At 43.2% G+C, this 23,198-nt stretch overlaps 1 protein-coding gene across 4 annotated transcripts in view; it reads right to left on the bottom strand.

Annotated features, from left to right (window-relative positions):
* RERG (RAS like estrogen regulated growth inhibitor) overlaps positions 1–23,198 on the bottom strand; it is an 89,224-nt gene that overhangs the window by 4,902 nt on the left and 61,124 nt on the right. For 3 of the 4 annotated variants that reach the window (XM_083700990.1, XM_083700991.1, XM_083700992.1), the window contains exon 3: positions 3,689–3,745. The exons of the other annotated variant lie outside the window; for it this stretch is intronic. In XM_083700990.1, the coding sequence (XP_083557116.1) occupies positions 3,689–3,745 (57 nt within the window). The remainder of the gene's footprint in view (positions 1–3,688; positions 3,746–23,198) is intronic. 4 annotated transcript variants of the gene reach the window in all.

Below are 23,198 nucleotides of genomic sequence, written 5' to 3'. Positions count from 1 at the left end.
AGAAAGAAGGCCAAGAAGCAGAGATGAATCAGGCTGGTGAAGAAGCCATGGTGTCTCCCCCTCCTGCTGCGACAATCTCCTACGACCAGGAGAGGTATGAAGCAGGAGAAGCAAAGGCTGGTGTGTCGGCGTATCCTCAGATTGCTTGGGAATGACCCAGAAGAATAAGAGACTTGGGCAGCTGCGGGAAGGCAGGGACCTTCAGTCTCAGCAACTGCTTCCTAAGACCAAAACCTACCACAGGAGAGTTGCTGTGCTCATTAAGCTAGGGACTCTTGACCAGACCTTGTTTCTTCTAATAAAGAGTTAACTTCACTTACCCCGTGTGATTTATTGCTGGCTCACTCCTGATACATACATTACTCTGCCCACTGTTGCCTCTGGCCCTATCCACCACTTTCATGTGCCCCCCAAAAGGTTGCCCAGGAGGAAAAGGTACACTATCCTGCCTAACACTTTGGTGGTGGGGTCTCCTATGGGGGCTTGCTAGAGGTGGGCAGAGCTGTGGGAGAGAATGAGTGAGAGGGAGAAGTGGTAGTTCTGCCCACGTGGGTTGTGGCTCCACCCACCATTGGCTCCGCCCCTTCATTGACTTTTCCTGAGAGTCACTGGCCCTCCCTAGGAAAGAAGCTTCCTACACACCCCTGTAGGAAACCATGTACTGTGGACACCACTCACTGGAAATTTCAGACAAAAAAGAGCAGGAAACCCCTCGCCCCACAATAAAATTCATTTTTATTTAATTGCTTGGGGCACAAACCATGGCTCAACATATTGCAGCGCATTGCCTTGTATTATTTAGTCTCGCACGGCATTTGGGGATACAGGATGGATGGGAAAATCTATTTGGGAGCCCAGATTTTAGTTCTGCTGCACAAATGATGTGGAAGAAGAGCCCAAAGCCCAATCCATCCACGTCAGTGGAGAGGAGAGAAGGGAGCTGGCAACAGAAGGCGTATTAAATTTGTATGAAGTCAAGTGACTTGAATATTCCGCTCTCCCTTTTGGCAACTGGAAATCATGTCTTTGCGGGGCAGGTACCTGTTAAGGTAGCCTTGAGAATGATAACGCACTATGATGCTCTTTAGCTGTGAAAATCTGGATAAGAAAACAGCTCCCCAAACAAGGCATGCCACTAATTATACAGGGGACAGACTACAGAACTCTGATACAGAATCCAGTGCCACCTTCTCCTTGGGAGAATAGCAACGCCACCTTTCTTCACTGCCCCCCTCAAAGAGTATCAGCAAGTTTTGATGAGCTCATTTTGCACAAGGTTGCTGTTTCTAGGCAGCCGCTATTTTGAGGTGGGATTCAACTGCCGACTGGCAAATGCAGTTTGTGCAGCTGAAGAAGTGGATTGGGCACTCTTGCACAAAAATACCCCCTCCCAAAAAAACCTTGTGGACTTAGTTCAGTAAGGAAATTGAAAGTGGAAATGCACTGGAAAGAGCAGGATAAGGATTTGTAGTTCTGTGAGGGGAATAGGGGTCTCCTAACAACTTTCAGCACCCTTAATGAACTACAGCTCCCAGGATTCTTTGAGGCAGGGGGGCAGGAGACATGGCTGTTTAAATTGGTATGATGCTACTTTAAACACACAGTGCACGTAAGAGCCATTAATGATCATGCGACCTATCTATTTTTGAAAGGTCATTGAGCTAAGCATTATGGTAAGTAACTCCATACTTACACACTGGCGTAAAAGATTTTAGAGAACAATCCTATGTTTAAAAGCCAACCCGCCTATTCCTTTCCCCTCCAGCGGTTTTTTGAAATAAAATGTCCAAGTCATCTGCGCTGGCAAGGGCCCCAAACATCTCCCCCCCCAACACCACAAGTCATACCCATTCTATGTATCTCATTGCCTGACATAACTGCTCTCTACTCAAAGGCCACAAGGGAGCATTTAGAAGGTAGTAGTGGTGGGGAGAAAGATGTTCCAAAAGCACTGTTAAGAATGAACAGCTTCATTGGCAAGAGAGCCATTTATTTGATTTTGCACGGGTTTGTTTTTAGAGGACCTGGCAGCCGTCCACAGATCATTTAAATTGTCCTTGGTCTGCAGAGTATGCGACTGCAATGCCATATGCTCGAGTCGAAACGGGTTGCCAGAAAAGGCATCACACAAATTTTGACTTTGCATGAATGCTCCACATTTGGAGCAGACCACAGTGGGAAGGCCAGATCATTGGGGTTTTTTAGAAGAGCTTGGAGAATTTGAATCATCAAGAAAAGACCTTTCAAGAAGCCAAGATTCTCCCCACCCCCACAAAAAAACCTTGGGAATGCTTAATGGACTGGTTTTGTATCGTGCTCCAAATCTAACTTTAATTGCCTTGTTGGGGGTTGAATCAGATCCAAATCTTATTGCCTGGTGTATTGGCAGAGAAGAGTGCTTTTAACAGTGCATGGCTTGGCTATTCTGCACAGCTATCAGAGCGGTTTTCATTACACCTTCAGCCTGAGGTACTGCTAGTGCCGTGACCTTTGGACGTTTGTATACTCTGCTCCTTAAGGGGGAAAATTGAGCAAAACCCTGTGCCAAGCGAACTTGAAAACCATGTCAACAAATGCCGAATTCTTCACAATTTATATAAACACACCCATGTTCGCATAAACTAAGGGTGGGCTGAATTTCCTACTCCATTTTTGTAGGACCATTTTGCCACCACCTGCAAAAATAGAGAGGGAATTGCTTTTTTTTTTGGGGGGGGGGGTGTTCAAATTCCTAAAAGAAGGCTTTTATTTATCTTTTACTTCATTTAGCGAACTGTGTATATCGCTTGCTTGCAGTAGAACTTCCAAGGGGCTTGCGAGAAATATCAAAATCATCAATAAAAACATTTTTAATTACAGTGGTACCTCGAGTTACAAACGCTTCAGATTACCAACTCCGCCAAACCTGGAAGAGTTACCTCGAGTTGAGAACTTTGCCCCAGGATGAGAACAGAAATCGTGTGCTAGCGGCGCAACGGCAGCAAGAGGCCCCATTAGTGAAAGCACGCCTCTAGTCAAGAACAGTTTCAGGTTAAGAACGGACCTCCAGAATGAATTAAGTTCGTAGCTAGAGGTACCACTGTAATAGTAAAACACATCAACATTGATGGGTCTGGATAAACCTGCCTAAGCAAAAATGTTTCAGGTGCTGAAAAACTTGCAGTGAAGGAACCTGCCTGATGTCACTAGGCAGAAAGTTCCAGTTCAAACTTTACCAGAAATGGTCTGACCATGACAAGGGAATGTATTGCACCCCCCAAAACGTGGGTTCAGCCCTCATATCACTAGGGGTAAAGATTACATCAAGAGTATGCCCTACCTGGTGCATTGGATCAATGACCATAGGGGTTTTTTTTGGGGGGGGGGTAGGGCTTATCATTGCAATAACAGTGCTAGGGTTGTTCCCTTGCTGATCTTGAAAGTGACTGGACGTTAGAAGGTTGTGGAGTGGGAGAGGTACTATAAATCAGTCGAGTACTATAAATCGTCTTTCCAACCGGCTCTGCGGCATTCCATGATTACAGGCAACAGAATAGAACAGGCCTAGGCAAACTCGGCCCTCCAGATGTTTGGGGACTACAACTCCCATCATCCCTACCTCACAGGACCAGTGGTCAGGGATGATGGAAGTCGTAGTCCCAAAAACATCGGGAGTGCCGAGTTTGCCCATGCCTGGAATAGAACTTACCAAGAGTAGGATCGTACTCCCATATGAACCGTTTGGTCAGAAAACGCACCACAAGAGCTGTGGAGAAAGAAACAAATGAAATTAGAGTCAGAGGAGTACAAATCTTTTGTTTAGGGACATTCTCTAGGTGAAGAGCCGGCAGCTTCTGGTTGCTACTGGACTACAACTTCCATCTCCCTTCACCACTGACGATACTTGGAAAAGGCCACAGGTTCCTCATCCATATTCTAGACAGCTGCTGTTTTTGAGGGCTGTATGGCACAATAAAAACCTTATTGACCTGGGCAGTCTCTCTTGCAAGACAGAGCAGATTCACACAACTAAACTAGCATGTTGAGAATTTGGCTTGAATGGATTCCGCACTGAATTTAGCATATAAGGGGGCCTCAGTCTCTTAGCTACAACACTGCAGCTCTGTACAAGAGTCTGTAGGATAGGTACATTCAAGCAGAATTTCTTCATTATTTACTGTCATTTAACATCAAGTGCCTAGGTACAGAAAGTGCTTGAATACTGACTTTTGACTGCAGTGAGTGTAATTTGGGGAAGTAAATTCAGTCAGTCTGAGGGCCACATTGCATTGTGGGGATCCTTTCAGGGGCCGCACCCCAGTGGTGTGGTCAGAGGCAAAAGTCAGGGGTTTTTTATACACACATACACACTTCTACTGCACAAAAAAATCTGCATTTTTTCAACCACGCTCCTTCAATTAATGAAGAGAGAAATGGAATACAGGAAAAAATGTCCAAAGGGAGAAGAAAAATAAAATTAGTGATATTCTCATGGGTATGGTGCAGTGTTTTGCTGTATTAACTTTGCATTCAAGGGGCCTTTGGGGTATTCCATTTTTTGCATTCAACAAATCATTTCTCTGGAGGGCTGTACTCTGCAACCCTCCTGGTGCTTGTCTTTCCTGAAAAATGCATGCCATTCCCAGCTGAGCTTTCCTGCAAGCCCAAGAAGGTGGAGAGGCTGTCTGCTGTCTGCCTAGCCGAACAGCTGTTCAATGTTATTTATTTAAGTGAAGTCTTAAAAAAAAAAGCTTTTAAAGAAATCAGTGTAGCAATGTATTTTTTAATTCAATTAACAAGCAAGAGTTTTTTTTATTTAACATGCTGCTTTTTGAGTTTTCTATGTTCACCCAAGCTTCAAAATGCTGAAAGATCAGCAACATTTGGATCCTCCTCTCTCTGTTTAGCATACAAGGAAGAATGATAGTTCATAGCCACACCATATGTTTAAAGCACTCTTATACCACTAACAGTCATGGTTTCCCCAAAGAATTCTGGGAACTGTAGTTTGTTCAGGATGCTGAGAGTTATGAGGCCTCTGTTCCCCTAACAGAGCTACATTTCCCAGAGTTATCTGGGCTGAGAGATTGCTAAAGTTTGGAAGAATCCTTAGTTATTTTCTGCAATGTATTTCCATAAAAACCAATTTGATTTACACGGTGCCATGGAATACACATGAAAGGTTTTATGAAACAAAGGCTAACATAACTTTTTATTAGCTATTTGCAATGGTTCATCATTATCGTTGGGTTTTTTTAAGGCACATATTTGCTTTCTGGGTTTGGCTAGAATCAGAGGCACAACCACAAAACTCTTGAGAAAAATGTTTTTCCTTGTGGTATAAACGACCCATCCATTAGCAGGATGGGCTGTTAAATCTTGTGAGAACATCTGCTTCGCTGAACGGATCGGAAGTCTGGAGAAGTTGAGGTAAACACCCTTGACGTTCTAATTCGGTGTACATCAAACCTCCCAACATGCTGTGGTTTCTGTAGCGCTCCAGCTAAACGCCATGGCAAGAAGGAGATGGACCAAATGTTAAGTTTAGGATCCACATTTTGTTCCTTATTGTGACCTTTCCATTCCTCTGATCTCCAAATGGGGGCACTTGGCAAGTGCTTCTCTCTCTTCCTTAATAGTGTATATGGAAGATACATTTTAAAAGCATTTTGGAACCCAGCTGCATCTAGCTGCATTCTTGGGCCATTTCCTCTTACACTTCCTTGGTTAACAGAAATATGGATGGAGGTTACATAAACATGTGCTGGACATATGGCTTTCTGAAAATGTCCTCAAAGGCATTTTTGAAGTACAGTGGTACCTCGGGTTACAGACGCTTCAGGTTATAGATGCTTCAGATTACAGACTCTGCTAACCCAGAAATAGTACCTTGGGTTAAGAACTTTGCTTCAGGATGAGAACAGAAATCGTGCGGCGTCAGTGGGAGGCCCCATTAGCTAAAGTGGTACCTCAGGCTAAGAACAGTTTCAGGTTAAGAAGCGACCTCCAGAACGAATTAAGTTCTTAACCCGAGGTACCACTGTAGAGGGTGCCTTCTTTCTGCTCAATGTTCACAAGATGTAAAATGGGCCCAGGTAACTGCCCTTACAGCAGGCATCCCCAACCTTCGGCCCTCCAGATGTTTTGGACTACAATTCCCATCACCCCTGACCACTGGTCCTGTTAGCTAGGGACCATGGGAGTTGTAGGCCAAAACATCTGGAGGGCCACAGGTTGGGGATGCCTGCCTTACTTCACGGGTAGGGTTACTTATAGCTAGGGATTTTGGTTTCTCTCAGTTTCTAATCTTTTTTCTAAGCTTAAGTTTAGTTCTCCGCATTTACACAGCAGTTTGTGATTTTTTTAAAAAGGAATTCGCATGAAAATTCACCAGTTTTTTATGTGAATTTCTCATAAGAGCCCCATGGTGCGTGCAACTTTGTCAAATATAAACCTTTTAGCAAAGCAACTTTCCCTACAACAATGCAAGTTTGTAAATTATCTTCACTAATACATGCACATTTTAGTATAGTACATATAGGCTTTTTTGTACACAGTGCTTTGCTGGAGATCCGCACTGCAAAATTGTGGTTAAATGCAGATTTTGAAGGATGGCTGTATTTCAGCTCATGCACTGTATCAAAACGTGTGAAAAAAGTGCCTTTGGTGCAAACTGAATCAAATTTCTCCCTCATTCCTATTTACAGTAGGTATAGCCAACACGGTGCTCTGCAGATGTTGTTGGAATCTGGCTCCCCTCAGTCTCTGCTAGCATGGCGAATGGTCAGGAATGATGGGAGATTAGTCAGGGGTGTGGTTAGGAAGTACCCAGGAAGCCTGAGTCCCAGGTCCTTTTCGCAAGGCTCCAGATCGCCACCCGCTTCCTCCCTTCTTGAACAATTTTCAAAAATGAATCTTTGCCTGTTCTGCAATTTCCTAAACGTGCATACTTATTGCCTTACTACATGGGAGTCCTTTTTTGAGGCATACCTGCTAGACTATCTAATTCTGCTTTTTTCTTACAGCTGCCAACCAGAGGTCCACGCAAAACCCATAAGCAGAACCTGAGTGTGTCATCCATCTCCGCACCTATGATTCACTGAGGTTTGCAACCTGATGAATATCTGTTGCTGTAATTCAGACAATGGGTTATATTACACAGTGCTTGGTCTCAAGTCTTGAGAAGCACATCCCCCCCAGGTCTGGATGTTCTGAGATAAGAGATAAGTGCTCTGGGTTACCACAGCAACACCAGCAAGGCCTATGACTTGCTGAGTTATTCCTCCTCCCCTCCTACGTCCAGGAATGTAGAGATGGGTATTGCTTGCATTAAGCCCTGTTGCAAATTCTGATGCCGAACTCTCTGTGGGACAGGGTCTGACTCTGAATCTGTGAGAATCAGGGGAAGACAGTGTTGGTTTTACGTGTTAGCTAGCATGGCGACCGTGGTAGTGGACCTGCCTCTACATATGTATCTTTACTTCAGAGACCTGAGGAACTGCCTGTGCCCTCACGACATCTCTGTATTTTCTTTTAAATAACGGAGGGCATTTGAACCCCTCTTTTCTGTAAGGATGACATTACTGAAGCTGTGATGGGACAGAAGGTCAGAACAGGGAAGGTGACGAAAGCATCACATAAGGAAGGAATAAAGCTCTAAACAACAGTAATCATTGCTGATAAATATACTCATCAATGCATTAGGTTAAATCTTGGTAAAACTTTTTTTTCTAAAATAATGCACATTGTGCCTAAATCTCCCATCTTTTGCATATGTTTACTCATGTTTATAATCAAGACATCTGTTTGTTTATCACCTAGCATCTGAAAATCTGCTGTCTATAAAATAGCTATTTCTACAGTAAACATATTTTATTGTCACACATGCACACACAGAGCCTATTTCACAACCCCATTAAATCACAACCTTTCAGATTAGTCCCACTGAAATAAATAAAATAAAAATCTAGAATAGATGCAACCCTGATAGGCTGACGCCAGATCTTTTTCACTAAGCAGAGTGCATGGCATTCCTAAATGAACATGGCTTCTGGCCTTTTAAGACCACCAAGGGATACAACAGGGCTTTCCAGCTTCTCCCATCAACTGTTGAACACCACACTCCTTAGCGATGCTTAAAGAACACAGCCAAATCCCACTTGAAATATAGTCTACAAATTTTATTATTATTTAGATATTGCCATCTGTGTACATGGTATGCTGCGGACTAACATAAGCACAGGAAAGGCTCTGCCCCCAGATATTAATCTCCATTTAGGTCTAGTTCTCAGTGTGGTGGTAAATCTGTGTCTGGGTGATGTCAATTCAAACAGCAGGTAGGGATGCGCAGAACTGAACGTTCCTTCCTAAAAACAATTCCTTTCAAACAGAAAATCAGACACCAGAGCAAAGCACTAGCCCAGAAGCCTTCCCCTGGATATCTAGGGTGGAATTCAACTTCACACCAAGGTGATCACTCTGTCAGCACAAGCGTTTCTGCACAAGAATGATCTCTCCTCTCCTCCTCCTTTGTGGTTCTCCCAACTCTCCTAAACAGATTTGGGAAGGACGTGGGGTATGTGGCAGAGAGTGGGGGAAAGTCCCATGGTGCTAGTGGGACTCATTTTGCTGGCTTCTGCTAGTTCAATGACTTAGCTGAATGTGGCCCCTAGTTTTCTATGTGCAGGGATGTTCTTTTTGGAATGAAGAAACATTCAGTCGTATGAGAGCCCCTCTCTGAAGGCTGGAGCAGCACACCCCAGACACAGGTTGAACACCCCAATGAAGTTAAGGCTCATGCATTCAGGGAATATGTGCTAAAGGTATTCTGAACCACTCTCCACTGTTGGAGGGCCATTTGTCTGCAGGAAAAGCAGATTTTCAGCTGCTTTCAAGGGGCCATGGGTGAAGTTCATAGGAATGTGTTAAGTGGGAGGCATGGGTTATTTTCATTTGGGGTGACCAGTGTGGTGCCTTCCAGATATTGCTTAACTGCAGCTCCCATAATCCATGACCATTGGCTATGCGAGCTGGGGCAAATGGAAGTTGGAATCTAGCAACCTCTGGTAGGTCCCATTGTAGCAACCCCTGCCTGAATATGATGAGGTGGCCAAGGTGACGTTTGTTAAATGGCACACAGTTCCTGGCAGGGGTGTGAGGCTCTCTGCAGCCTACCAGCCACATCTCCAAATCTGGAATGCAACCTGGACACGACACTATGTAGGACTTACTTTTAAGTAATACCTACCACTTTTAAGATGTTTTGGACTACAACTCATGTCTGTCAGGCTTCCTCCCCCTTTGGCAGTAGATAAGCAGAACAAAGGAAAAGGAGTCTTCTTACTTTAATGATCACAGTGAGAGAACAAAGAATCCATTTCCTAGGAATGGCGGTGCTCCCTATTAAGGGTTTCACCAACTTCCTCCCTAGTCACCCACGTCACTACTGTGTCTTATAACTTGATCTCGCAACCACTGTGCTTTTTGTGCTGCCACCTTATCAGCTCTTCTTGACCTTGGGCTGAGCGGATGAAGGCTTTCCAGAGACAGTGAATCTGTTAACACTCTCTCTCCCAGTGCTTCTTCTCCACCCAGTATTTCCCAGCTTCTGCCTTCTGAACTATGTCCCTCTGCAAACCACTGTTCCAAATCTATACTGTCCTCCTGCTCCTGGGAAAATTCAGGATCTTGATTGGGAGCAGGGGGAGGGGGAGGCTCCCACCTTTCCTCCTCAGTGCAGCCCTCCCTGACATCGCCAGTCCCAGGCAGAATGGTCAACGGTCAGGGGTAATGAGAGTTGTAGTCTATCAAAAAGCATGGAAGGATGACCTGAAAAACCACCAGCCTTCCACAACTGGAGCCAATGGTTGAAAGAGCGAGGTTCTCAAAATGTGTAACTGTAGGTGTTCATATAACAGCCAATACAACTGCTTTCTTAAAAAATAAACTGCAAATACAACTGAAATAAAGTGCACACAATAAAGTTTCTGTAACATGTTATCCTATCACCAATATTCTCTTTATCCAACGTCTCCGATTTCCTTTCTACAATCTTCATACAGAGATTTCTGATTCCAGCATAAGCTGAGTTTACACTGTTGTTCCTGTTAATTTTATATATCCCTTTTCCAAACCATATTATACAGAATATTGTGCATCAATATTCTTTGGCATATATCTATTTATCACTCTCCCAAAGACAAAAGTTATTCCCCACTCTATCAATTTATTGTCACTAAAATGCCAGAAACCAATATATTCTCAAGTAAGTTTTAAATACTCAACTGGAACCGAACCAAATTGGAATCAAACCATCCAATCTAATCAAGGGGAAAGCACCATAAAATCTATTGGCCAAGGCAATAGTTAGCTGGGGTGGAGAAATCTCCATTGAATTTGTTCCCTTGTTTTGTGTGCATGTCGATGGGGTAAAGAGGTTCAGTTTTCTCAGTAGATAGCTGGCTGCCATTTTGATTGCTGCCTGATGGGTCTGAAGCCAATGCAATGAGTTCTTTTTTCCCAGCTAAATGATTTTTTGTTTTGTTTTGTTACAACTGGTGAAGCTCAGAGCATTTGTTTCTTGACCCTGGAGAGGATCAGTGGGGCAAAATTTGAAATCTACCAGCCTTGCTCTTTTTAACCCTTTTCCTGAAGTTTCTTCTCATGTACCTTGAATTCTGCTTTCATCTTGCAAGGCCAGTTAAGTGAAAGATTATTTTTTATCTAGGCACAATATTTTGATTAATATAGCAAAATGCTGCTTGGAGGATTATGGTTTGTGTCCTGTCCCGTCCCCCAATAAATTTCAGTGCTGTTGAATAAAACCTACAGCTGTACATAATGGATGTTGTAAAGCCAACAGCTTATTGGGAGTTTTAGGATCAGGGAGAATTAATACAACATAAAGGTCTTTAAGCTCTTGATAGCCAAGAGGGTTCTTCTATCCTGGGCCTGCACAACTTTATTTAATTTTATCTCTATCTCACTTTTTGATGTAAGAAGTTTCCCAAGGTAACTTGTGTTAGACACTAAATTATAATTATCCCGGGGCTGGGAATGGGCAAGTCTGAAAATTGTGGTTCCTCTCAGTCTTTCACTTTCCTGCTCTTAAGCTATATCCTCCACATTTCCACATCAGCCTTGCTTTTATTAGAAACTAGTCCTCATGAAAATTCATTAGCATTTTAGTGCTAATTTCTCCTAGTACACATATTTTTGTATGCAGCTTTGCTTACTATACACATTTCTGCAAACAATTTTGCCTTGTATAATGCAATTTTTGTACTATATTTTCACCAACAGATGCATTGTTATGCATGCTTGACTCTAAAATATTATGCATTTTTGTCCACACTACTTGACTGGAGAATTTCTCTGTGAAATGTAAACAATTGCCAGTTGCAAAGGATGGCTGTTTTGGAATCAGAAAATGCTAATTATTGTTGCTGTGTTTCTTTTGAGCAACAAACCTCTAGGAAATATACAACCTTACACATGATTTGGTTCATAGTAAGGTATGCTATTCTGTCTTAGTTTATTATTTACTGAACGTTTATGGTGCAAAATAAAAAGAAAGTAAGTAGGTTCATCAATCAAGGCAATCTGGATCAAATAGCAACCCCCAGCACTAACCATGGCAGTTTCTACCCCTTCTGGTACATAACATTGCTCTGGGATCTTACCACACAAATCAACACCTTAGATAATTGTCCCATCTTTCTCTCCGAACTGCTGTGCTGCTTTTATGCTGCAAAAGAGAGAAGTGAAAAGAGGGCAACTTCTGCCAGCTGCCTTTGGCATACCCTTAAAGAATCTAAGTGTCCTCCAATTGCAGGCTGACTTAATGATTTAATTGCAGGGTGACTTAATGACTTCTCAATTGTTTGTTAATTATCTGCTCAGGCAGAAAGTGCTCTGATGTGTATTGCACCGAGGCAACAAACACTCTGTATTCTCTAGCCTCTTTTGATCCAGTCCATCACCTATAAACACACAGGGCTTCATCCCACTCAGAATCGACCCAGTTATGGTATTCGAGATGACTAATTTAGGATTATTCATTTCAATGGGTTTACTCTGAGTATAATGTAGTTGGGTACAAGCAACCTTAAATAAGAATTACGATCTATGCAGCTTTGGGAATCAAAAGCTGCCTAGGCCATACCTGATCTAAAAGCCTAACCCCAAACTGGATAGATAGACCAACCTAATCCATGGTGCAGTGAGAATTTGAGCATGATATTCAAGTTTGTAACTGAAGGGAGAAATTAACATCTTCAGAAATGCAGCGGGTGGGCTTTTCATGGACTCAGAAAATGGAGTTCAAAATGGAAAGTTGGGGTGATTTTAATCTCTTTTAGCATTTTAACTTTTTAAAGTATTTCTTTCTTGATTTTACTGTTTTATATTTTGTAATTCACTTTGAGGTTTCTTTCCCCTTACAATCAAGCAGCGTTTAAATTTTTCTGAAACAAGCAAGCAAGAAAACAAATAGAGCAACACCTGGTGCTCCAACTGCATTCAGTGAGTGAGCTCTAGATAATATATCATATTTGAAATTTGTGGGGATTTGTCTGCGTCAGTATAATCTGTGAAGTTATGCAAAGCCAGTTACACATTGCAAGAAGCATCTTTTCCTCCTGAGTCTGCCTCACTCTTCTCTTCTTAGTGCTTGCTCTTTATCTCGCCAGCTTCCTAAGAAGAATTAGCAGACATGCTGCATGCAGGCCTCTGGCCACCAACCCCTTCCCTGTTAATAATATTTGCTGCTGTGTACAAACGTCTGGCTTCTGCCTTTCCTCAGCTTGACTTAGCCAGCAACGTGGGTGGGTGGCAGAGCAGGTTAATTGCCTACCCTTTCTAAAGATCAACAACTCACTGCACACCACAGAAACCGTAAGAGTTGTGGCAGGCATGGAAGAAGAACCGGAGAGGCGGAGCGAAGTAAGCAGAGAGGTGGTCCGACTTCAGAGCTGGTTAAAAAGCACGCCACTTTGTGTACGGAGTAGGGATGGGGGAGAAACTCAGCTCTGTTCACATTTAAAGGTGACTCTGCCCAGTTTGCGCTATCTCAAACAACCCTCCTTAGAAATCCCAACTCATCTGAATTTTGCAATCCAGGTCTCCATTCAAGCAACGTGACTTAATGATGCATATGCCGAGTCTAAGGTGTGCATCATAACGCATATGGGAGCAAAAATGCATGCAAAAATGCAATACATTGGGGGAAATCGATTTGCGAAAATGTGCACATTAGGCAAAATTGCCTAGAATGAAATGTTAGGCTAATTTTGCATTAGGATGGGCATGGGTTCTCATCAGGCTTCTTCTTTTTTAAAAAGAAAAAGAATTGCAAATTGATGTGGAAATGTGGAGAACTGACCTGCAGGAAGGAAAAATGGGAAACCAAGAGAAACCAAAACTGTCCAGATTGCCCATCCCAAATACTCCATGCCAACAACCATTGGGCAGTTGCACAATCCATTTCACTCTACTTTTCCCCAGCATTCAGGGCTGGCGCAAGAAAATGGTCTGCCTGAGCTGCTGTCCTCACTCCTCTTCATCTTATCCTGTCCCTGCTACCCCTCTCACATTATTACTCCACCCTCCTAATTTTAGGCTCCATTAGCCACCAAAGCAAAACACAGTTGTGGTGCAGGTGCTTTCATGGCCACTCTACCCAGAATGCTTTGCTCTGAGGGCCCCCTTAACTCTTGCTAGAGTGAGGAAGGCAGGGAGGAGACATAGAGCCCCTCGTCCTAGAACAGTAACCCAGCAGAGGGAAGCAGCAGGTCTAGCAGGGGGCAAGACCAATGTGCTAGTCTCTGTGGCTGCCGCCTGAGGCAGTTGCTTCAGTTTGTCTAATGGAAGTGCCGACTTGGCCAGCGTTTCATCGCTCCGATTCCACTGCTGCTCCACCAATGCTTCTGCCTCCACCAGCAGCCATGATTCCTGCTGGGATTTGAGCAAGGGCGAAGCTCTTCCCCGTCTCTACCTGTTGCGTGGCTCTGAGATGTGACTCAGTCCTGGTTGCCATTTCCCCCAGCTTACGATTCTGCTCAAGAGCCTGCTCCATGCTCTCCCTACGAGTCAAGGCTTTATTTATATAAACAGACTGAACTTCTTCAGCATTACAGTTCCCATATTCCCTTTTAAAAGAAAGAAACTACAGTGAAAAAGGTCTGGAAAATGCGTCAATGCTGTCAGGAAGTTCAGATACAACACAAGACCCTGAGAGAGCGGCTGTCAGTCAGAGCGGGCTGCCCTTGTGTCTGCTGGGTCAAAAGCAGATGCTTGGCTTAAAAACAAGCTCCAGGAGGAAGTCAAGGGTGCTGAAATTGCCCCTCCAATTTCTTTTATGTTTTCTCCCCTTTGTGATTTTTGTGCCTCATAGACGAGCATCTTTAGACCTTCTTTGTAATTTCCAGTGTGTGCAGTGCTGAGCTTACCTCACCGCTGCTGTTGGACTGTTTTCACTTCTCTGATCTGAAGAACATTTCCTAATCTGAAAAAAGTCGCACAGGAGCAGTTGCCTCATGGTATCTTTGCTTGTACTTCAATTAAACTACAGCAGTGACCAATTTACAAGTGTCCAATTGGCGTGCACCCGTGCGCGTCATTCTGAACCCAAAAGTGACGTTTAAAATAGCAAAAATGGCCCTCAAAGAGCCCAGAAAGGGCAAAATGTGCAAAACAGTGCTTAGCAATCCCACAAACCTTTGCAAGCGCAATCCCAGGAGCCCTTGCACCAGCCATTGAGAATTGGGAGTTTGAGCAAGGAGCTTTGGAGGGAGCAATGGTGGTGGAGTTTGGCATCTGCTGCTGTTTTTTAAAGCGTTTTCCTGTTAGGATATTTCCGTTCCACCTTAAACGAAAGCATAGACACAACAGAAACATCCTGTGAACAGGAAATACGCAGACTCTGTGACTCACAAAGCCTGCTCCCTTTTAAGGTGGAACGGAAATATCCTAACATTTCCAAGGGTTTCCAGAGGTTTGGAGGGTGTTTGCAGGCTTTTCCTATGGCGTTTCAAATATACACCATTTCACTGAAATGTGAGGTGCCTCGGAACGTAACCGCTGCATAAACGGGGAGTTGCCTGTACAGATACCAGGGAGGTTGGTGACATAAGGAGAGCTCTCCTGGATCAGGCCAAAGGCCCATCTAGTCCAGTATCCTGTTTTCTCAGTCGCCCATCTCTGTCCTGCTGCTTGTGTGTTTCACAAGGCATCTTGCGGTCACTGTTGGAAATAGGAAACTGAATGAAAAGGAACTTTGGTCTGATCCAACCAAGGAAGTTACCGGTACTCCGTTTTCAACACTGGGGCAATCAACAAAGAGTGCAGAAAATATTTCAGTGCTCTTCCCTCCCTCTCCCCTTCTTCTCTCTTCTGTATATTAATTTTTAAATGTCCTTTTATAATTCAGGGTATCTCTTTTCCCAGATGCTTCCTCTCCCTCTTCTTTCAAAAGAGTTGGCTACACAGGGAATTTCTCCAAGCAATCAGCAGATTTGCAGCTGTTTTGAGTTTTATAGGTTGCTGTTGTTTTTAATTAAAACACGCACGCACAAACACACACACCAGGAAAACCCACATGCAAAGGCAAATTTTGAATCCATTGCCATATTTTTTCTCCTTCTGAAGCCAGAAGAAAAAGCATACTTGTTTTTCATGTGGCCTATAAAAGATTATGTTTCCTTCCCTAGTCCATCCTGCTCTTCTGTAATTTGCAGGATGAGATCAGAAAGTGATGAATTACTAGACTAAGGATGCAGCGCTATGCACATTTTACCCGGGATTAAGTTCCGATGAACTCAGTGGGAGATAATTCTGAGCAAACAGGCAAAAGATTGCTCTGTAAACGATGCTATTAGATTCCGGGAATTCTGAGAAGCAGCTTTGCTCTTAGAACATTAAAAGTATGTCTCGGTTTTAGGGGTGGATGGCTCTGTCTATTTAGGAAATTGCTGTATACTGAATCAAGCCATTTGGTCCATATGGTATTGCCTCACTGGCTGATACTGGCCTTACAGACAGCAAAAGAGGCTTGAGCCCAGGAGTCAGCCTCTTTTCTTTTGGCCTTAGGCCCACCCCCGGCCAGCCGTCCATTGTCCTCCCTGACCAAGGGCGGGTCAAAGGCCAGCTCAAGCAGGTGGGTGGCACCCACCTAGGTGAGCCTTGCTCGGTGCCGCAAACCCCACCCACCTGTGGAGAAGGGAGGGCGGATATAGCCTCACTGGCTGATACTGGCCTTACAGACAGGGGTCTTTTCCACTTCCACCCAGAAATTTCAGGGACTGCGCCTTCTACATGCAAAGCAGTTTCTCTCCCACTGAGCTACACCCATTTGTGAGTTTGCAATGTTCTATTCATGTTCATTCGCTCCTGTTTCCACTACAGTTTGTGAATTTTCTTTTCTATGTGTGGAACTTTGCATTATTTTAACCACCCCCCCCTCACAAAATGCACATTTTGGTATTCCACTGCACTCTTTCACAGTTACTGGGGTGAGACCTGAAATAAATGTATCATAGGCCAGCACAGCATGCTATTTTTGTTTGCAAAATTAATCACTTCTATTTTTGTCTGACAAATACTGGACTGGGTATGCTGTAGTTTAGTATACAAATTTGCCGAAGCTCAGAGCATCCCCCCCCCCCGCTTGCCGTGTTCTTTTCTTGTCCTACATAACTGTCAAAGGCATAACTCTGCATAATATCCAAGCTAAAGTAAAACCAGGTGATAGAATACAGCAAGTGGAGAAAGGAGGAGGTTTAAGAGTGCCAAAGGTTCTTACACACGGGAGGGGTGGGAACTCAGTTGGTCCAACATGGATAGATCACTCAAGCATGCACGAGTTGACCTACATTGCCTGAAATGGTGTGTGATGTAGTGCAGGCCTCCTGAGACTGTACCACTGTGGAATGCAGGTGAGGAACTGCATATTTGAATGCTCTCGCATTTGCACACCAAAGAACAGGTTTAGAATGATCTACTGCTGTTTATATATAATGGAGAGGTGCATTTAACTATGCAATCCCTCACCTGCTGCCTGTAGTGGCTCATCTGCACAGGACTGTTCAACACGTTGTTTCCAAAAGTGAAGCTTTGGCTCCAGTTCCTGCTAACCACAAAATTGTGTGTGTGTTTTTTTTAACAATTAACCTAAGCCAGCAACAAGCAGGAAGCACTTCAAGTTGTGTCAGGACCCAGTGGCGTAGCGTGGGGGGTGCAGGGGGGCCACGCTATGCCACTGTCAGGACCTGTGGCCCTCCAGAGGTTATGAGATTCCAACTCCCATCACCCCTGGCCATTGGGCATGTTTGTTTGTTTGTTTGTTTACAGTGTTGATATGATATACTGCTTTCCCCAAAGATGTCCCGCAAGGCAACGGAAGAAGATAAGGCTAAGGATTAAACCCTACTCAAATCCAGAGTGGAGTCCCTAAGATGGTTGGATGGCGTCTTGTACGCCTCCTTCTGACAACTCCTGCAGCCAAGCTGGTGCCAAACGTCTTGCTCTGCTTTCCTTTGGGCCACATCAGCAAGGCAGAGTCTTGTTGTCTGGGCAGCTCAGGACCTGCATACACACTGCCCAGGCTTACGTCTCGGGGAGGTCACTTCGGCGCTTCTAGCACAGCCAAAACAACACAGGAGGCAACAGTTTTGCGTTACTGGCCTCTGTAGCCACAGCAGGTGCTGTGATTCTCCAGCAGTTTGACCATAGCTGTCAACTTTCAGATTTGAAAATAAGGGATCAGCAGCCTCGAAAATAAGGGATCAGCAGCCTCACCTGTCCCGGGGACAGTCTACAGGATATCTAACAATCTGGGATAGCAGTGGGAAACGGCGCTGGAATAAGGTAATTTCCCGCAAAAAAAGGGAAGGTTGACAGCTATGCAGTTTGACTTCACTCCCAGAGGCGCACTTCCATTCTCTCTCGAGAAAGACAGGTGCCAACAACAATACGGCTTTTCAGGCTGACCTCACAAAGCAGTTCACATGCATTATTTTAAAAATAAGCATCAAATTAGAAGGAAAAGGTTACAAAGGAATTGAAAGGGCAACTTGTTCCTTTAGAAAAAGCTGCTACTGCTTCTCCTCCTCTCAGGGCAAGATGGTCCTTCAGTTCCTACTGAGGTGGCCACTGAGGGGAGGGGAGGGCCGCTATCCCTATGCTGGAGCTGTAGTCTCACAACATCTGGAGGGCCAGAACTTCCCCCATTCCTGTTTCATGAGGCAGATTTATCACCTGAATTCCCACTCCCCGCAAGTGAGAGCCTCAAGTGAGATTGTTGGGTTACCAGGGAATGGTGGTTTGAAGGCTACAGGTACACAACTATCTGAAATGGAAGCAGCTGCTCTGTGACTTGTCCTCACAGCCAAAGCTGGATTGCTGAACATTTATTCTGCAAGACAACCAAACATTTTCATATTTGGTGGTGGAGTTTGCTTCTTTATTTCCTACCCACAGAGCGATGCTTATCAGTCATGCATCACCCTAGCCTGCCCGCAAGCAGTCATTCTTCTCCAATCTGTACGGCTTAAGAGTGATGCCGAATGAATGAGTCACACGTTTATTCACAAGATAACACACAGGAGAGAGTTGCACATAGCAACCGGCGTGCTTATTTTCTGTGGATTTTGTGCACTACAGAAGCGTTGACTGAGAACACTGTTCCCTGCAGAAAAGTGTGTTTTTAGTGAGAGGGGGCTGGTGAGAGGGAGTTCATAAAATGTTGATGACTTCGACAATAATATTTCTGAAGAGGAACTTGGAGGGAGGGAAACCTCAGAGACAGGCTAGACACACAGCTAGTCTGTACAATAGATTTAGTTGAGGCATTCAAGGACCTTTCTCTGTCAAATTAATTTCATCTGGCATAGAAAGCTACAAATTTTAACTTGAGCTGTCAGGGATGACCTAAATGCAGACAAGCTAGGAACAATGATTTCAGGTCAAACTATTTGCCCATTAACTGTAAACTCTGGTTGGCAATAGATTTCCAAAGTCCCACCCCCCTTTTTGGGGGGGCTAGGGACTGAACTTGGGGCCTTTAAATGTTCAATGTCACATTAATCTTTGCAAAACTCTCTGCAAACAGAATAGAAAATGCAACAGATTTCAGTGTGAGATTCAACCCTGAATAAATTCTCTTCCTGCTCCTTGAGGGAGTACTTGGCCCTGATGTGTGTGTTGAATCTGACTCTGGTTAAGGGATAAATTTGGAAGTTTCCAAACAGTGGAGCAAAATGATAGGTTACTGTTGCTGGTAATATTTATAACCAGTTAATAATTCTTCTTCACCAGTGACTCATCCGTCTCGCCTGACCTCGTTTGGATTAGGCAGCCAGCCAGATTGAGGGGAGCAAAAAATAGAAAGGAAGAAAATAAAAGTGGCCATCACAACCTCCCTTTAAACAAACTAAGGACAATTCCTCCAGAGCTTGTTTCCTACTCTGGCCTTCAGAGGATTAAAATATTTAAAGCTCCTCATAAAAGTATGATAATGGGACTAGAAGTCACACACACAGAGAGTGTATAAAACAGAAGGAACTAAAGGAACGAAATGGAATCCAAATGAAAGATGGCTGGTTTTATAGAAATGAGATCAGTTGATTGCTCCTTCCCAGAGCCTGGGCGGATATCCAATCTATGGGGAAGGGATAGAGCTATTTCACATAGGGAGATGTTGTAGTGCAGTAGCCAGAATGTTGAATTTGAAGGCTTAGGAACAAAACACAACGTAGCCATGAAATTCTCAATGGAAGCCGTGAGCCAGTTTCACTCTCAGCCTTGTCTTCCTCATAGGGTTGTTGGGAGGATAGACTGGGATTAAGCCAGTCTATCGTTACTGCCCCCTGCCCCATTTACTGGCCAAAATACATGAGAGCGAGAGGGAGGGAGAGAGAGAATGCTGAAAATGGTCCTGGCTATTTTACAGGGAAAAGAAAGGTAATAATTTCACAGCCAGCTTTAACATGCACAGAACATGAATGAACTAACATAATACTATTTTCATTCTGTTTAGAAAATTTAGGCCCTGCCTTTTGTTGTAGTGGTTGGTCAAGGAGAACTCCCATTGCTACTGGTCTCCAAACTGCCATGGTACAGTTTTAATTCTTATGGTTGCTTTATTTAAATAAATTTCTAATTGAGTTGGTTTATATGTCCAAAACAACCCTGGGATGACTTATGTGATGAAAGATGGTTGATAAAACTGATGGATGAATACATAAATAGGAAAAACAAGGATTGGAATAAAATAAAATCACATATAACAGATGCTGAATAAATGAAATTTATTCCCAGGTGACAGCTCAGAGGGATCACTCTTTTGTGTGTGGAATAAGGGTTAAGACATAATTACGGTAGAGGCTCTTGCGTTTATTTCTTCTTTTTCTATGTCTTTATTTTCTTCTTTTGCTTATTTTTGCTTCTTCACTATTCATCTTCTTTAGATTAGTTTGGTTTTTATTGCATTTAAGGTTGAAAACTCTTAATAAGATTGATTTTAAAAGAATAAATGGAAACTAGTTTTCTATTTATAGGGTTTTTATGTTTATTAATGTTTTTGAATTCTTAATCGATATACGTACTTATATTGACACATCTTGCAGTTCTGCTTCAATGACAAAAGATATTAAATATGTACAATACTATTATATTTCTTCCAAAATAAGCTGTTATTTGTTCAGTCAATAAACAAAGGCAAAATGTGGCTTCTTCTTTTTGTTTCAGCGAAAGGTCGCTGCAAATTATGCTGGTGGCTGAAAGCAGCACTGAAGCAAAAACAATTGCCTTTTTGAATTGTAATCTCTTATCTGTGGCCAGTGTGTGGTCCTTATTCTATGCAAAAAGTACAGGCTGGTTTTCCACAGTCAAGGGCATCGGCTGTGACGAAACACTCCTGGAATGGAAACCTGCTTCAACTTGTCATTGAGCAATCTCCTTTGCCAGTGAATGCCCTGCTGACCCTCAGTCCCTCTGAAAGCTGCTGTAGTTTATTTATACAGGACATTTATTTATTAGATTTATATATTGCTCATCACTATAAGATCTCAGGGCAGTTCACAGCATAAAATACAGGATAAAAACATGAAAATAAATAAAACAAGGGACCTGGAAAAGAGTTAAGAGCCTCGGATATAAGATCTCCAAGTTGATGGACTATATGGAATTGACGGAAAGGACTGGCAGAATCCGAAACCAGGGAGAGGAGATGGTGGAAGAAGATTGGAAAATTCAAAGTTTATATATAGAAATACTGTTAAATTAATGAGTGATAGAAAAATGGTGGAATGAAATTTTATGGCCTTAGTAGAAATGTTATAAGGAGTTAAGCATATATAAATACTTTAGTTTTAATGGAAAATAAAGTTAAAAATATGTTAAGATATTTATAATATGATAGAAAATAGAGAAAGATGGAAAGGATTTGCTGAAACAATTAATAGAAGTGGAATACAAAAAGGGAGGTGAGAGGAGGTCGAGGAAACAAGGGAATGAAAGATAGAGTATGGAAAAGGTGTGATGTATGTTTTTAAATTGTTTTTGTTTAGTTTTGTTTAGGGTTAGGGTTAGGGTTTTGTTTAGTTTAATGTGTTTAGTTTAATATGTTAAGGTTGTGTTTTGTATTGTTTATTGTATTGTTTTTTCTTTCTTTTGTTTTTTCCTTTGTCTTTCTCTCTCTTCTTTTCCTTTTTGTAAGCTTTAAAAGCAATAAATATTATTTAAATAAATAAATAAATAAATAAATAAATAAATAAAACAAAACTGCAAAACAGACCACAAAAACCTTCCCACAGACACAATTAGAAGGCTGTAGAATATAAATCAGCCAAAGACCTGGTTGAAGAGTCTAAAAATATACAATGAAGGCACCAGGCAGACTTCCTTAGGAAGAGCATTCCACAAACAGGGAGCCACTACATAAAAGGTCCGTTCTCGTGTTGCCACTCTCTGGACCTCACGTGGAGGTGGCACATTAATGAAGAAGAGCCTCAGAAGATGATCTCAGGGTCCAGGATGGTTTACCTTCTGCCCAGCAGTGCTCCACGGCTGGGGGAGGAAGACAATTCTCCCCTCGCAAAAAAATGTTCTCTAATGAGGTTCAAAATTGTCAACCCAATTCTAAACTCAGAAGGAGCTTGCTTATCACCAGAGATAGCACTGAGCTAGGTGGCTTGATGGCATGAGTCAGTAGAAGGCAATTTCTAGAGATGCTAATGATTCCATTTCAGACTTCCGACTTTCTTTGGCTTACTGCTCCCCTTGTGAAGCACTTTGTGGATCTGTTATACCTCCTGGAGTTAAGAGAGATTATGATTTATTTTACAGAGCCTGAGTCACCATCACTCAGGCGTGTTCAAAAAAGCCATTAATAGTCCGACTACCATTGAATGCTTCCACTCACCACCTACTTAAGTGGTTTGTGACTCAAATATTGTCTTGAATTTCTTTATACACCTTGCACAGAAATGTTCATAGATGTGTAATATTTGGAGCAGAATCCCTGGCCTTTAGTCTCGGCATATTTTGAGCTTAGGAACCTGTTCCTCCACCCACTTGCTCCCCCCCCTTCTTCTTTAAAACACACTTGCTTTTATTTCTGTGGCAAAGTTGTTGGAGGTGAAAATATTAACCAATTTATTGACCCGAACGTTGAATTCACTAGCCACAGTGACAAACAAGCCTGTAGATTCCCCCCCCCCATATCTATATGTGTTATGGGATTAAGGGGGCTACTCGTGCGTAAGCGTTTAAGCCCTCCAGGCTCTGCAAATCAGTTTCTAAACTCTCCCAGTCCGCGGAGCCATGGGTGCATGGCTACCTCAATCGCTGGCAGAATCCGTCAGTGGGCGCTTCCGGAATTTATGCCAACATAAGAGTTCCTTAACGGAAACTCTCCGTCTGGATTCTCTGCATGACAGTTTCCTGCGCGGAGTAGGCGTCCCCAGCGGAGGTCCTGAGCCCTCCCCGCTGTTCTCACTGGAAGCATCTTGGAGCCATCCCTCCGCTTGAGTTTCTGCAGGAACTCTCCCTCTCCCCCTGCTGGTTCCTTCCTCAGCATCTGAGGGTCTCTTAGCCTCCTTGAGCCCTTCCACCACCTGACTCTCCAATGGCAGTTCCCTGACAATATGGTCCAGATATTTACTTCTTTTTTAAACGAACGAACAAACAAACAAACAGAGGTAATTCTAAAAACCTGCAACTAT

The sequence above is a fragment of the Podarcis gaigeae genome (genome assembly GCF_964106915.1).
Source record: "Podarcis gaigeae genome assembly, chromosome: 10".
Classification (NCBI taxonomy): Eukaryota; Metazoa; Chordata; class Lepidosauria; order Squamata; family Lacertidae; genus Podarcis; species Podarcis gaigeae.
The sequence above is the reverse complement of the archived record's forward strand: the minus strand, read 5'-3'. Positions and strand labels throughout refer to the sequence as shown.